This window comes from Ochotona curzoniae, unplaced genomic scaffold, assembly GCF_017591425.1.
Source record: "Ochotona curzoniae isolate NIBS_2020 unplaced genomic scaffold, NIBS_Ocur_1.0 contig_3622, whole genome shotgun sequence".
NCBI lineage: Eukaryota > Metazoa > Chordata > Mammalia > Lagomorpha > Ochotonidae > Ochotona > Ochotona curzoniae.
Window position 1 is genome coordinate 14277875 of NW_024465926.1, and position 15188 is coordinate 14293062.

The following is a 15188-nucleotide window of genomic DNA, read 5'->3' on the forward strand; positions in this document are numbered from 1 at the left end:
AAAGTATGTCAGAGATCTAGCTCAAATCCCACTGTACAGAATACAAGCCTGAGACTAAGGTGGAGTGGCAGCCTCAGTATCACATGGTTGCCTAGAGGCAGAGGTTAGAACCTGCATTTCGAGCTCTGGAAAACAACGAACCCTTAGCTTAAAATTCATGTTAGCCTCTCCAGTCACTGAAGAGGAAAGTAAAGAGAAATTTGAAGTCCTGATACGAGAAGAAAGCACCTTTCTCACACTACTTATAAAGGTAAAAGCAGGATTAACAGATAATTATAATAACCTGCAATAAGCTAATTTCAAGAACTAGTTAATGGGAACATCCAAAATACACTTTATAAAGTAGACAATTCCAGGAAAACTTGAAGCATCAAATAATACTTCCAAATAAATCATCTATATTTCTAGGCTGAGACAAGGAAGACTCTACCCTTTTATTATGTGGACTCTAGGGTAATTTCCTACCCTCTCTTAACCTAAGTTCATCAAAAGAGATACATCTTGTAAGAACACTTAAGAATGAAGTATAAACCAGAGCCTGGCGTGGCAGCCTAGTGGCCAAAGTCCTCGCTTTGAACGCGCTGGGATTCCATATGGGCACTGACTGGTTCATATCCCGGAGGACATGCTTCCCATCCAGCTCCCTGCTTGTGGCCTGGGAAAGCAGTCGAGGACGGCCTGAAGCCTTGGGATCCTGCACTTGTGTGGGAGACCCAGAAGAGGCTCCGGATTTTGGATTGGCTCAGCTCCAGCTGCTGCAGCCACTTGGGGAGTGAATCATCAGACTGAAGATCTTCCTCTCTGCCTCATCTCTGTGTATCCGATTTTCCAATAAAAATAAATAAATCTTAAAGAAAAAAGGAATCAAGTATAAGCCAAAATTTATAATGTATATTTCCCTGACATATAGTACATACCTATGGTGTTACTACAAAGCTACTCTCTACTTCCTAATTTACCTTTAGGAATTCTAGAATCCTCTTCTTCCTTTCTCAGGTGTCCAATTCTCAGTTCATATTCCCAGTTCTCTCTCATCTGCTGCATGAACCCAGAACACAACCCAGGAAGGCCCAACAGAGACATATTTTTTAGCTGGTTTGTCTATACACAAGAATGAATATTGGTAGAGTTACATGACTTGAAAACTGAAGTCTCTGGAAACTTTAAAATAGAGGCTGAATTTTTTTTCTTGGACCACACAGAAATCAAAGGCTCCAAAAATATGCAAAACACAAACATAAAAACCACATAAGCTTTTTGCCTGTTTTTATTTCCAAACAGTTTCCACATAAAAATTCTCCTATGATTGGTAAAACTGCCTGCCTATAGTAGAATAAGAATTATTCACCCGTTTTGACATTAAAGACAACCATTTATTTGCTAACATTTCCTAATCTAAAGGAATGAAAGCATTTTCTAGGTAATGATGGAGAACATCTTTCTCGGTGCACTATTACCTTGCTGCTGAATTGAGAGCTAACAGCACAGTATTACCTTAGGGCCAAGAAGTCAGCCAATTTGCTGACAGCTTCTAGAAACAGAAAATGTTCAAGCAGCAACACAATAGATGGCAGGCATTATTCCCAACGCATCTATACCCAGAGCACCGGGCCTGTCCCTCATTAACCTCAACCTTCCTTCAGAAAAGCCAAAAGATATCTGAACTACAGAGAGCTGTGTAACTAGAAGAGACCTGCCATAGGAAGCATGTCAACACTTCCAAACCAATGAAGCCCTCAGTCAGAAAAAGGTGCTGGGGCTACTTCCATGCAACAGCCAACACTAATGGGTGGCACTTCACAGAAGTAATAGCTGTGATTAATTTTTTTATCCTTTTAATGTAATAAAGGAAAATTTATTTATCTTTATTTGAAAGGCAGATTTACAAAAAGAGAGAAGAGAGAGACAGAGATTTTTCCATTTGCTGGTTCACTACCCCAGTGGCCACAACAACCAGGAGCCTGGAGTTTCCTCTAGGTCTCCCAAGTGGGCACAGGGGCCCAAGCACTTGGGCCATCTGCTGCTGCTTTCCCAGGCACATCTTCAGGGTGCTGGGCCAGAAGTGGAGCAGTCAAGGTCTAAATCAGCACCCCATATGGGATGTTGGCACAGCATGCTGAGTAAGTTAAGCACTACTATGCCATGGTGTCAGTTCCTTCTTTTTATTAAAGAAGAGTACTCAGATTGTTAAGTATATAACTTGTTGAGTCTTCACCAAGTAAACATACTCATGTAATTAGCACCCAGATGAAAAGACAATACAAAATTTTTACAAGGTGGGGCCTTCTTCATGCTCCCTCCAAGTAACCACTCAATCCCCAGGGCAAGTGTGATCTCCCCCTCCCACAGAGCCAAAGAAGATCCAAGTTCCCTTATTGATTGCCTCAAAACCCCAACCAACCAAGATAACAGCAGCAAAATGATACCTTTAAGTTTCACAGTCTGAAGGCAGGGTATGCCCACAATGACTGCCTCATTGCCATGCCAGAAACACTGAGCCACGTGCACGGCTAGCAATAGGGTGGGGTGGTAAAGAATCTGGCTGTCCCCAATCCCCTCCCGAGCATCAGACACTGAGCCTGGCAGCAATCTGCAATGGAGCTTTTACAGATGAAGTTCTGCTACTAACCTTGCGGTCATTCTACCACATCTAAACTCCTCAAGCTTAAATTATGCCACCTACCGGGTTCTCTGAAAACACCTCCGGGACCCCAGAATAATTCCCATCCTGCTTTATTCATGTTTTTACACTTTCATCTAAATTATACACTGGGATTCTATATAACATTTCAAATGAAGGATTTCACATTTTAAAAAACTGTAGGTCAGGGAATACAGATAGCAAACTCATTATTTCATGTTAATATTAAAAACAAATTTTACTTCTTTCCTGAAGAGATAATAGATGTAGGTAGCACACAAGTCATAAAGAGATAAAGGATACACAGTGAAAAGCAATAATTCTCCTTTTTTCCCTCAGGCAGCTGGCTCCCCGCCATTTGCGGCTCTACCAGAAAACGACTATGCACAGTCACATACATCCTTTAAAGCATCCAGGGTCACAGTATTTTGGAACATTTTACATTACACACCAGTGAGTCAACAGTTTGCTATTTACTAAAATAAACAATGTTTCTTTATTTGTCAAGTTAAAGACAATCTGCCATTATCTCAGCAAGGTAAAGAAAATACTGTACTACTAAAATAGTCTTTTCCAGAAAAATGAGAAAAAGAAAATTCCAAACCCTGCCATGAGGAATAATGGATTGAAAACTTCACAAATTACACAAGACAGTGAAATAAAAGAATGCCAATGGAGTCTTTCTTCTTAAATTATTATTCTTTAACTGAAGTCAGGTTAAAAGACACTGGTGAAATGAAAACCTTTTGGACCACCAACCACTTGGGAGTCCTGTTTCTACTGCATGAAGCCTTAACCTTAGCCATACTTCCAATACTTAGGAACAACACTGTTGAAGATTTAGCACCGCAGGGCTGGAAGCCTCAGAGGTTATCTAAACAGTGGCAGAGAGCCCCAACCATCTGGGTTGCCAGGACCTCAGGTTTCCAAGGACCACTTACTGGGTTACTGCCACCCACAAGTTACCACCACTCCCTGGCCCTCCTCGCCAGTCAGGCATCAGGACCACCCACTGGAACCATTATTATTCTTTTCTGTCTCAGCCTTTCTATTCCGGGCAAAATTGGTTTCTAACTTATGGCAGATTTTATTTTTCAACTTAATCATCTTTATAGGGAGTGTGGAAATTAATTCCCCAGTGGAAGGGCGTATTTGTGGAGACCTCCTGGTTAGGAAACCATGATTTGTCCTCACTTTTCCTTCCACTGACCAACTTATTTGAAGAACAGTGAATCAATTTTCTCGAGTCTTAGCTTCATCAACTGTTACAAGAATGTTAGATTAGATGATATTTGAATCCCTAAAGATGCATAAATTATACAATATTTTTCTCCACTGTTGTTCTTTTAGGAAATAGAAGTCATACTACAATAAAACAATCTAACATTAAGAATTGGGGGTAGGTGCTGGATAGCTACTCCCACTGGAGAGCATGAGCTGGGACCAGACGAGGTAGGGCTGCAGCACCTGTGCGCCTCACATGGCCCAGATCAGGGAAGAGCCAGGACGGGCGGACTATTCCTACTAGTGTTAACAAAACGGGAGGGGGTGAGAGCTGTCGGGGCTTAGCCGTAGCAGAAGCTGGCACTAGGGACCATTACTGTCAAGTCCAACCACAGGGCCACCTGGAGAGAGCACAACCCGAGAGTGAGAGTGATCTGGGAGGGAAATAGTGGGCTCCCCTCTCTAGGGTCAACACTGCCATGGGAGAGCACAATAACAACTAGGACAGGAGCTGGGTTGGCTAGACAGAGAGGCACTCAACAACATCCGTGAGGGCTGGACAGTTGAGCTGGTTGGATGGAACTAAGCTCCAATACCCTTCGACATTTACGAGAGCCCAATGGGATATGGGGCAGACTGAACTATGCTGCTACACGTGCTGGCAAATCAGGGAAGGGGCGGGCCAGGTGGGGGTTATTGGGGATTGCTCCCACTAGGCTGCAGCTCCCAGTGGTTGGTGTGATGGCCGAATACATGACAAGCAGAACCAGGATGGACTACAATACCCATTGATTCCAGTGGAAGTCGAGGCTCAAGATGGAACCAACCCAGCAATTGCAACCACCAGCTGAATGGGGACCAGAGCAGGTCTCCCCAAGAAGCCGATGAATTTATCTGGACAATAAGATGCTGGACTCTATGCTTGGTATATGCTTGCAATGAAGGAATCCCAACTGAACTTGAACTGTGGTTACGCAACAAGGTGGAGGAATCCACCATGGGGGGAGGGAAGAGGAGGGGTGGGGGGGAATCCCAGTACCTATAAAACCGTGTCACATAATACAATGTAATTAATAAAAGCAAAAAAAAAAAAAAAAAAAAAAAAAGAATTGGGGGTAGGGGCAGTGTTCAAAAAAAGGAAGCAAAATATATTCACACAAAGTGCAAAAAGACATTTAACTCCAAAATTGCCCACGTGACCACCAGTGAATGCTCTGGAGTCAGATTCCAGACCAGTTTTGTAGATGACAGTTCTCCTCCTGAGCTAATGTTTTAAATTAGTGCTGGAAGGGACTACAGGATCTTGAATCATTGATGAAAATTTAACTGTTTCTCTAGGCTCCAGGTCATAATGCAGAAGTGCTCCGATACACTTTAGAGAACTAAAAGGATATTCGTGTTACCAGACTATTCAATTAACTGGAACCAGCACTGTGGTCGGGCTTTTAGTGCTAAAGAAGTACTCCAGAGCTATCGTTTACTGTAAGCACACACATACGAAGCACCATACTAAGTGCTTAATGAGCATTTTCCCATTTAATTCTTGAAACAATTTTCATGAGAAAACTGGAGCTTAAGAAAGACTAGCAGCTGATGTTGTAAGAATCTTAGTTAGGCCTGACTACCAACCTCTTACAGAAAACAAGCCCAACTGCAAGCAACATATTTAACACCTCAAACAACACACTGATTTGCTTATGTACACACATAAACTCACACCAGAATGATTTTTTTCAAGTAATAACAGAAGATCAACAACCCAGAATAGACAAGTCTTTATCATTAATCTGTTTCCCTGCAATATACAAAAACTTTCTAGTTGTTCCACTGTCAAATAGTTATTATTAGCCAAACAGCAATTCAGAAAATTACTTACTTGAAAGGCAGAGCAACTGACTGAGAGAGCAACAGAGACCCTTCCTCTGCTGCTTCATTCCCCTAATGCCTGCAACAGCAACCATCAGGCCAGACCAAAGCTAGGAGTGAGGAACTCCATCAGTCTCCCAGAGGCAGCAGGGAGCTAGGCATTTATACCACCTTCCCAGGGTGTGTACACCACCAGGAAGCTGGATCTGAAATGGAGGCCAAACTTGATCCCATGAACTCCAACACAGGAAGCAATCATCACAAGCAGTGACTCAACCTGCTGCAACACAATGGCCACTCCTGAAGAGCGCATTTTAGAAAACGATCCTCAGGTTCTTTTAAGGCCACATTAGCCTGCTCCACAAAGACTATGTTCTGACTTGGCAAGCTCTGTACTCCTCCGTTCCTTTGCATACAATGTTTCTTCTATCCAACATGTTTTTCTCAACTTGTCCAGCAGGTTCACTATTCCTTCAAGTTCTGGCAAGTGTGTTCTGGAAATCCCCTGGACCGAGGCTGATGTAAGGCTTCCCTATATGGCCACTGTCCTGCTTTCAGCCCCCATAAATAGGTAAGATGGCTGCTAAAGAGCACTGCAACTACCTGTTTATACATTCATTTCCCTTCCAGACTGACAAATACTCAAAGGCAGATGCCATGCATTTTCAGGCACATTATCCAGCCTCTAATGCAGAATACAGCAACAAGGTGAGTTTTACAACTAATGTAAACCAACAAGTTTTATAAACAAAATCTTCCCAGAGACCAGTATATTATCTGCTTTACAATTTTGTACCTCAGTTTGGCAGAATGGAATTTGTTTTCTGAAAATATCCATTTAACAACTAAATACAATATACAGAATACTGTGGTGGGGCAATATAATGGATAGAAAGGTTGGGCCCAATTTTAAGGAATCTCAATAAAGTGATATACAAGCACATTTATAATTACTTCAGTACACTGTTTAACAAGAACACTAATAGAAACAACTGCTATGGAAACTACACAGAGGGAGGGTTAATTATGATTTAGAAAGACTACAAAATGTCTTGACAGATAATACTAAACCTGGGTCTGGACGAATGGCTCTAAAATTACATTGGTACATAAAGAAAACATAAGATGACTAAAGTGATTCAGAAATATAAGTTAACAGATGCATACTGTACATTTAGAAGCGTGTACATTTTACTGATGCAGAATGAAAAGAACGGTTTGGGAGTCTTATCTCAGGAATTAGAAAAGCTCCAGAGGGAGCAAACATGGCACATACATCCCTCCTAGAAAGTACATCGTCTCCACACTAGAAAGTATTCTTGGGAATGTCTTCAGTCATTATCAGCCCATCAGATTCACGACCTCATTCATGAAGACAGTTGTCAGTTACTAAAGATACTGCTTTTTACTTCATACATTAAACAATGAATAGGCTTAATATTTGAAAAATATACTGTAACACAAAAGAAAAAAAAGAATACATATGGAAAATAGCAGCCCTAACGGCAGCTGACTCCCAGCAGTGTCACACACTGCAAGAATGCTCTCGTATCTCATCTGTCTTACTTTACACTCGAGGGGACTTGGTCCCAGAAAGAAGCACTAAGTTGCCCAAATTGTCTGACACATTGAGTTGCAGAGCCAGATTCAAAATTTCAATCAAGTTCCAGAAGCTGGTCCCTTCACAACCGTCTTTGTACATATTTACACTGAATTAACAATGCAACAAACACATACAGCAAATAAGATATATCATTTCAATTATTTTTAAGTATATAGTTCAGCAGTGTTAAGTATATTCAAATTATGCAACGAATCTCTACAATTCTTATCTTGCAAAACGGAAATCCTACATTCATTAAACAACCACTCTCCAGCTCCACTGGTAATCACCATTCTATTTGCTGTCTGTAAGAATGTTTTTAAACATTTATTTCTTTTGACTGCAAAGTCAGATTTACAGAGAGAAAGATCTCCCATTTGCTGGCTCACTTCCCAGGTGGCCACAATGGCCGGAGCTGAGCCAATCCAAAGCCAGGAGCTAGGAGTTCTTCCAGGTCTCCCGTGTGGGTGCAGGGTCTGAAGGCTTTGGGTCGCCCTACACTGCTTTTCCAGGCCACAAGCAGGAAGCCGAAAGGGAAGTGCAGTAGCCAGGATATGAACCAGTGCTCATTTGGGATCCTGGCACATGCACAGTGAGGATTAGCCACTAGGCTATAGCACCGGGCACTGTCTGTATGAATTTGACTACTGTAGCCTCATAACACCAATTTGATATCTGAAAATTACTCTATTAAGATTATTTACTATAATCAAATTTACTGCCTTTTGATTATAAAAGGTAAATACATGCTTCTTCTATTTTTCCTTGGTGAAATATTCATATTACCGAGTTTATAAATTTTAAGCACATGATAGACATGAATGTTTGACAACTTTTTTTTTACTTACTAGGCTTTTTGGCTTTTTTAAGACATTGATTTATTTTTACTAGAAAGTCAAAATGGGGGAAGCAAAGACATATTCTGCTGGTTCACTCTCCAAACAGAAGCAATGGCCAGAACTAGGCAGGTCTGTGGCTGGAAGACAGGAGTTTCGTTCAGGTATCCCACACAGCTGCAGGAGCCCAAGGTCATCCCCTAGGCCATTAGTAGGGAACTGGACTGGAACTAGAGCAGCAGGAACTAGAACTGGCAATCATATGGATGCCAGCACCACAAGCAGAAGATTAGCTTGCTATGCTAAGGTTCTACACTAAGGTCAGAAGTGTGCCTGCCCTGACATACTAGGCCTTTAAAAAGATTTTTAATGAGCCCTGGTTTGTGTCCCAAGCTGCTCCACTTTCTATCCAGCTCCCTGCTTGGGGCCTGGGAAAGAAGTGTAGGGTTACCCAAAGCCTAGGGATCCTGCACCTACATGGGAGACCTGGAAGCAGTTTCTAGGCCTCTGGTGTCAGACTGGCTCAACTCTTGTGACCGCAGCCACTTTGGGGACTGAATCAGCAGATGGAAGATCTTGTACTGTCCCTCTCTCCTTCTCTCACTGTAAACTTTATGTTTCAAATAAAAAGAAATCTTTGCAAGATGAAATGATTAATTTTGGGCAGCAGGAAGAGGTCATGACTCAAGATTCAACAGGGGGTCATGAGCATACGTACTCACAGTGGGAGGTTGTTGGGGTGGCTATCAAAGTTTTACTTTTTCACCTGTATAATTAATTACAAGGTGTTAGCCTCATAATAATTAGCTACATACTTCTGTTGTATAGATTTCTACAACTGCATTTTCTTTGATAACAAAAAGGTTATCAAAAAAGTTGAACAAAATATCTGAATTCCATTTTTTTTTGTGTGTTTGAAAATATTACACTTTTTCTAGTGAAGAGATTACCCAGCGACTGAAAATCATACTGTTACAAGATCAAGACAATTCAATGAAAAATGGTATTTCTGAACAGTTTCAGTAATGTTCTAGATGTATTTTCTATGTAAATAGGTGATTCTTACAAAAAACTTCAAAAATAAATGAAGGGGAAAAAAAAAGATGTGGGATAGTTGGCCAAGTGAATTAAACTATATCTTGTTACAACAAATCATTTACGAAGACCAATAAAGGAGTAATTTATTACAAAGCTTAAAATAAGAATATCTTTATAACAATTACCTGTAATAAAATATAAAGCCAGGGATTATCTTTTTTAAAAAAATGAAAGACAATGTTAAATTATTTAAAAGACATTACACACAAATATCACAAACACAGCCTGAGAGTTTGGGGAGAGTACTAACCAGTTACTGCCAGCAGCTGTGAAACTCTCACCTCCATTTCCTCCCGATGAGACCTGTCTCTATCTTCAAACTCACGTGTCCTTCTCCGAGCTTCTTCGAAGGCCTGCTGTGCTAGTGCATCTTCCTGCTGTCAAAACACATTGAGACAGCTATTTTAACAGGTTTATGAAACAACTTAAAATTCAGTGATGCCTTCTTTTTGAAGGAAATAGTTTCAGTGAAAATACAAAACACTATAAAAATTAACATCGGAGGTATGTTTAATGAGATTTAAAACAGTATATTTTCAAGTTTCATATTATACCTTAGTAATAGCAATCATGTTCAATAACGTGCTTTTCTTTCCTTTCCTCATCTTTTACCAAAATAAAGTTTTGATTAATTCAACATTTAAATCACAGAACAAGAAAATAAACACCTCTATTGTCTTACATTTATTTTTATTTTAAAAGCAGATTTTATAGTGAGAGAAGGATACAGAGATCTATTCACTGTTTCACTTTCCAAATGCCAGAACTGAGCCAGGCTGAAGCAGGAACCTGGAATTCAATCCGGGTTGTCTGTATGGATGGCTGGAAATAAACTGAGTTATCTCTTGTTGCCTCCCAAGGAGCATTTTAGCAGGAAATTGGAATCAAGCTGGAACCTGAACCTACGGCACTCTAATGCAAGTATCACAAGAGGTGTCTCACATCTAACACCCATTCTTCTACCCTCCCTTGGTCTCAGCAGTTGGCATCTTTCATTTATCCTAGAAACCTGAGCCATCTTTGACTTTATACTCTCATCATCTCCACAGGCAATAAACCTCCATTTCTCTTTCAACCTGTTTTAGAATTTTTTTTTAAGATTTATTTATTTTTATTGCAAAGTCAGAGATAGACAGAGAGGAGGAGAGACAGAGAGGAAGATCTTCCATCTGATGATTCACTCTCCAAGTGAGCATAACAGCCAACGCTATGCCGATCCAAAGCCAGGATCCAGGAACTTCTTCCAGGTCTCCCACCCAGGTGCAGGGTCCCAAGGCTATGGGCTGTCCTTGACTGCTTCCCTAGGCCACAAGCAGGGAGCTGGATGGGAAGTGGAGCTGCTGGGATTAGAACCAGAGCCCATATGGGATCCCAGCGCATTCAAGACGAGGACTTTAGTCACTAGGCCACGCCGCCGGGCCGTTTTCAGAATCTTTATTCTCCTTCACTCCTAGAAACATTTTCCTAGCTCAAGCCCCTAAGAGCTCTTACCCAGATTACTACACTTCTCCTGGTCTTTTTGTGCTTCTATGAGCAGCGTCCCCAACCACAAAGACATCAGAGCACACCTAAAGCACGTTCCCACCACAGTGCTCCCAGTGATCTATGTGTGCTATGACACGGTGTGATGTCTCTGGCACAGGAGGCACGCACACACTTTTGAAAATGTGCTAAGATTTCTGATAATATACTTGAAAAGATTAAAAGTTCCACACTAAGGTCAGAAATCATCAGTATTCACTTTCTGAGACTCACTGCAGCAAGGGCTGACCATATGACTCAGTTCTAGCCCACTGAAGTCCTAGTCAGTTTAAGAACCATTTCCCCATTCTTTCTGCCCGGGAAGGGATGGAATCTCATGTCGAATATGGTAGAGCAGGAAGATGAAAAGATCCATGGTTGTTCTAACAGGCCTGGATTGTGTGCTATCTTATTTCACATGACAAATTCTGTCATAGCAAGTTAAACCTCTACCAGTGGCACTGGCATTCCTATACAGGTACTGGTTCAAGTCCTAGATGCTTCAGGTCCAATCCAGCAACCTGTTAATAGCTTCGGAAAGCAGCGGAATGTGGCCCAGTGCTCGAGTCCTAGTACCCAAGGGGAAGTTTTTTTTTTTAAGATTTATTTATTTTTATTGCAAAGTCAGAGATATACAGAGAGGAGGAGAGACAGAGAGGAAGATCTTCTGTCTGATGATTCACTCCCCAAGTGATCACGATGGCCAGTGCAGCGCTGATCCAAAGCCAGGAACCAGGAACCTCCTCCAGGTCTCCCACATGGGTGCAGGAATCCAAGGCTTTGGGCTGCCCTCAACTGCCCTCCCAGGCCACAAGCAGGGAGCTGGATGGGAAGTGGAGCCTCTGGGATTAGAACTGGCACCCATATGGGATCCCAGCATATTCAAGGTGAGGCCCCCAGCCGCCAGGCCACCACACCAGGCCCGGGAAGAAGTTTCTGAATTAGGACTGGCCCAGCTTTGACCAATGCAACGACTTGAGGAGTGAACCAGCAGAAGGAAGATCTGTTTCCCCTTCTAACTTTCAAATAAAGATGAATACATTTTTATTAAAAAAAATCCTCCCTCAGTAGGATTTTATAATAGAATTTTCACTGATATCATGTCTATAATTTAGAACTGAAAAGTAAAATTTCCATTCTTAAGAAGTAGGGCAAATTATTTAATTTCTTCAAATCTTAGCAAATGCATATATAAAATGGAAATAATAAAACATAAATTTACTTACTGTATTCTCAGAATTTACGATTCAAGTCAAAGGTCCCGACAAAAAAAAAATACTGTTCTCAATTCCTATGTGCTTCTTATCAGTTAGTTAGGGATGGACTGGACATATTTGCTGACGGCATGATGCTCCTTCTGACCCATGCATGCATTCTCCCTCTCTTTTAAACATTAATCCCATTTACTTGAAAGGCAGAGAAAGAGAGAAGAGAGAGAGAGACAGACACACACACACACACACACACAATTCTCCCTTCCTTCCTTTCACTCCCCAAATTCCTTCAACAGTTAGGGCTGTTGCTGGGAGCTGGGACCTCTATCTGGGTCTTCCACGTGAAAGGCAGAAAATCAAGCTGCCACCCAGGAAGCATTAGGAAGCTGGATTGGAGGTGGAGATGCCAGGACTTCAACTTGGGATGCAGACAACTTAAAAGGCAGGTAAATTCACTGTGCCACAATGCCTACAATCTCATTATATTCCACCAACATGTATTCAGCCCTTATTAAGCTAGGTGCCACGAATACAATATGTCAAAAGATATGGTGATTTTATTCCCTCAGGACAGGTAGACAATGAACATAAAAATTGACAAATCAATATAAAATTCAACTGTGACTAAGTACTGCAGAGGATGACGAGGATATATAACGCGGCAGCATCTGATATTCCTTAAGGAAGTCAGTGAGCTACTAACACAATCTAGCAACATTAATGGACTTTTCTTTCATTAACAGATTTTTTTTAAAGATTTATTTTTATTACAAAGTCAGATATACAGAGAGGAGAAGAGACAGAGAGGAAGATCTTTCATCTGATGATTCATTCCCCAAATGACTGTAACAGCCAGTGCTGCACCGGTCTGAAGCCAGGAGCCAGGAACTTCTTCCAGGTCTCCCACACGGGTGCAGGGTCCCAAGTATGGGCTGTCCTCTACTACTTTCCCAGGCCACAAGCAGGGAGCTGGGTGGGAGGTGGAGATGCCAGAATTAGAACCGGCACCCATATGGGATCTGGGCGCAATCAAGGTAAGGACTTGAATCGCTAGGCCACTGCACCGGACCCTATAATTAACTCTTAAAACAGGTTAAATAGGTCCCCAGAGAAGACAGTTCAGAAGGCAAAGGGACCATGGTTGAAACAGCCTGATGTTATCCTACCTGGGCTCGCTCTTCATCAAACTCCAGGCAGCCCATACCATCCAGTCTCTGAAGATCAATCCAGCCTTTCCAGATAACACAGACTCCATTCAGAATCATAGGAGCCTTCAGATAGACCTAAGAAAAAAAAAAAAAGAAAGAAAAAAAAAAAAGGATGAAGACCACTGAAAAACCACCACACACAAGAAAATAAAATCCTAAGAGTTTTCTTAAAAACAAGAACACAGAAAAATACATGTACAAACTACAGCATCTGACATATTCTAAAAAATGAAGTTAATGTAGCTCACTAGTATTATATTTCTAGTCATTATTTTTGCCAGGTTGTTTTAAAACTATTTATTTACTTGAAAGGCAGAGTGACAAAGAGGAAGAAACAGAGAGAGATTCCATCTACTACTAGTTCACTCCTTAAATGACCACGACAGGGCTGGGCCAGGACAAAGAAACCTGGAATTCCATTTGCATCTCCCACACTGGTGGCAACCCAATCACTGGTTACCATCTGCTGCCTCCCAAAACACATCAACAAGAAGCTGGAAGGGAAGTGGGAGGCACTGGAACCAAGCACTGATCTGAAATGAAACTGGGATTCCAAAATACAGTTTAACCTGCTGCAACATGACACCCATTCCTGTATAAATATTTTAAGATTTATTTATTCAAAGGTAGAGTTAGAGAAAAACAGAGAGAGAGAAAGAGTGAGAGATCACTCTTGCATCTACTGGTTCACTCTCCAATGGCTGCAATGGTTGGGACTGGCCAGGCAGAAGCCAGGGTCCAGGAGCTTCATCCACGTCTGCCACAAGAACTTGAGCCATCTTCTGCTGCTTTTCTCGGGCACAAGTGCAGTAAAATGGATCAGAAATAAAGATGCTGGTGTTGCAGGGAGCAGCTTTATCAAACATATATCTATATATATCTTATGGAAGATTTATATTTGAAAGGCACAGCAAAGAGATGAAGCGACAGAAAGAACAAAGAGATCCTCCAACCACTGGATCACTTTCTAAATGACCGCAACACCCAGGCCTGGTCCAGGCAGAAGCCAGAAGCCCGCGATGGCAAGGATTCAGGTACCAGAGACATCATTCATGGCTTCATAGACACTATTAGCAAGGATCTACATGAACCAGAATAACTAGGACTTAAATCAGTACTCCTGCTATAGTTTAAACAGATTTTAATTCAAGAATTTAATTTTAGAGTCTCTTACACATGATTAGGAGGCCAGTTGCGGCAGCCTTTGGGAAATGAAATCTTTGTCTCTCCTCCTCTCTGTGAAAATCTGCCTTTCTAATAAAAATAAGTCCTCAAAAAAATTCAGAAGATATAAAAACTTTATGAAATTCTTTCTCAAAAAATAAAAAATGAATTCCTAATAAATGGAATTTTCTCTTACACAATATTTTTAAAGAAAATAACCCAAACTTTATCACATCCAACAACTGTACAGCTTATACATTACAGAACAATCTAAAATGAGTATCCTGAAGGGGGCTGGTAGTTAAAATGCTCCTCAGGACACCTGCATTTCAGAGCGGAGTACCTGGGCTCAAGCCTTAGCTCCCTTCCCAGCTTCCTGCTAATGTGCACCATTGAAGGCAGTAGGTAACAGCTCAGTACCGGCTCCCTGCCATCCACGTGGGAGATCCAGACTGAGTTCCTAGTCCCTGCCCTGGCCCGGCTCTAATTAGGCAGGTAAAGTTTTGGGAGTTAACCAGTAGATGGGAGAACTCTTTCCACTTTCCTAAATAAATAAATAAATAAGTAAAAATTAGTATTCTAACATACTATAATATCTCAAGTCACTGATACATTATGTTCAACATATTTTATGCACTGAAGCTTTAGAAAATATCAATAAATTTACTGTCAAAACTGCTAAAACTGAAAATATTGTTCATCTGGTAAACCTTTAGCGCTTGAACAGAACTGACATACTTATTCTTTGCAATTAGTTCTACAATAATATTAACTTTCCTCATAACAACAACAAAAAATACCCCCAGAATTTTC

At 41.2% G+C, this 15188-nt stretch overlaps 1 protein-coding gene across 5 annotated transcripts in view; it reads right to left on the reverse strand.

The window, feature by feature from the left end:
- LOC121158016 (core-binding factor subunit beta) overlaps nucleotides 1–15188 on the reverse strand; it is a 46431-nt gene that overhangs the window by 7236 nt on the left and 24007 nt on the right. For 2 of the 5 annotated variants that reach the window (XM_040982565.1, XM_040982562.1), the window contains 2 exons: nucleotides 13170–13286; nucleotides 9550–9645 (listed from right to left, as the gene is read on the reverse strand). In XM_040982565.1, coding sequence (XP_040838499.1) covers nucleotides 9550–9645; nucleotides 13170–13286 — 213 coding nt within the window. Of the gene's footprint in view, nucleotides 1–9518; nucleotides 9646–13169; nucleotides 13287–15188 lie in introns of all 5 variants that reach the window. The other 3 variants (XM_040982563.1, XM_040982566.1, XM_040982564.1) reach the window with 3 other exon arrangements.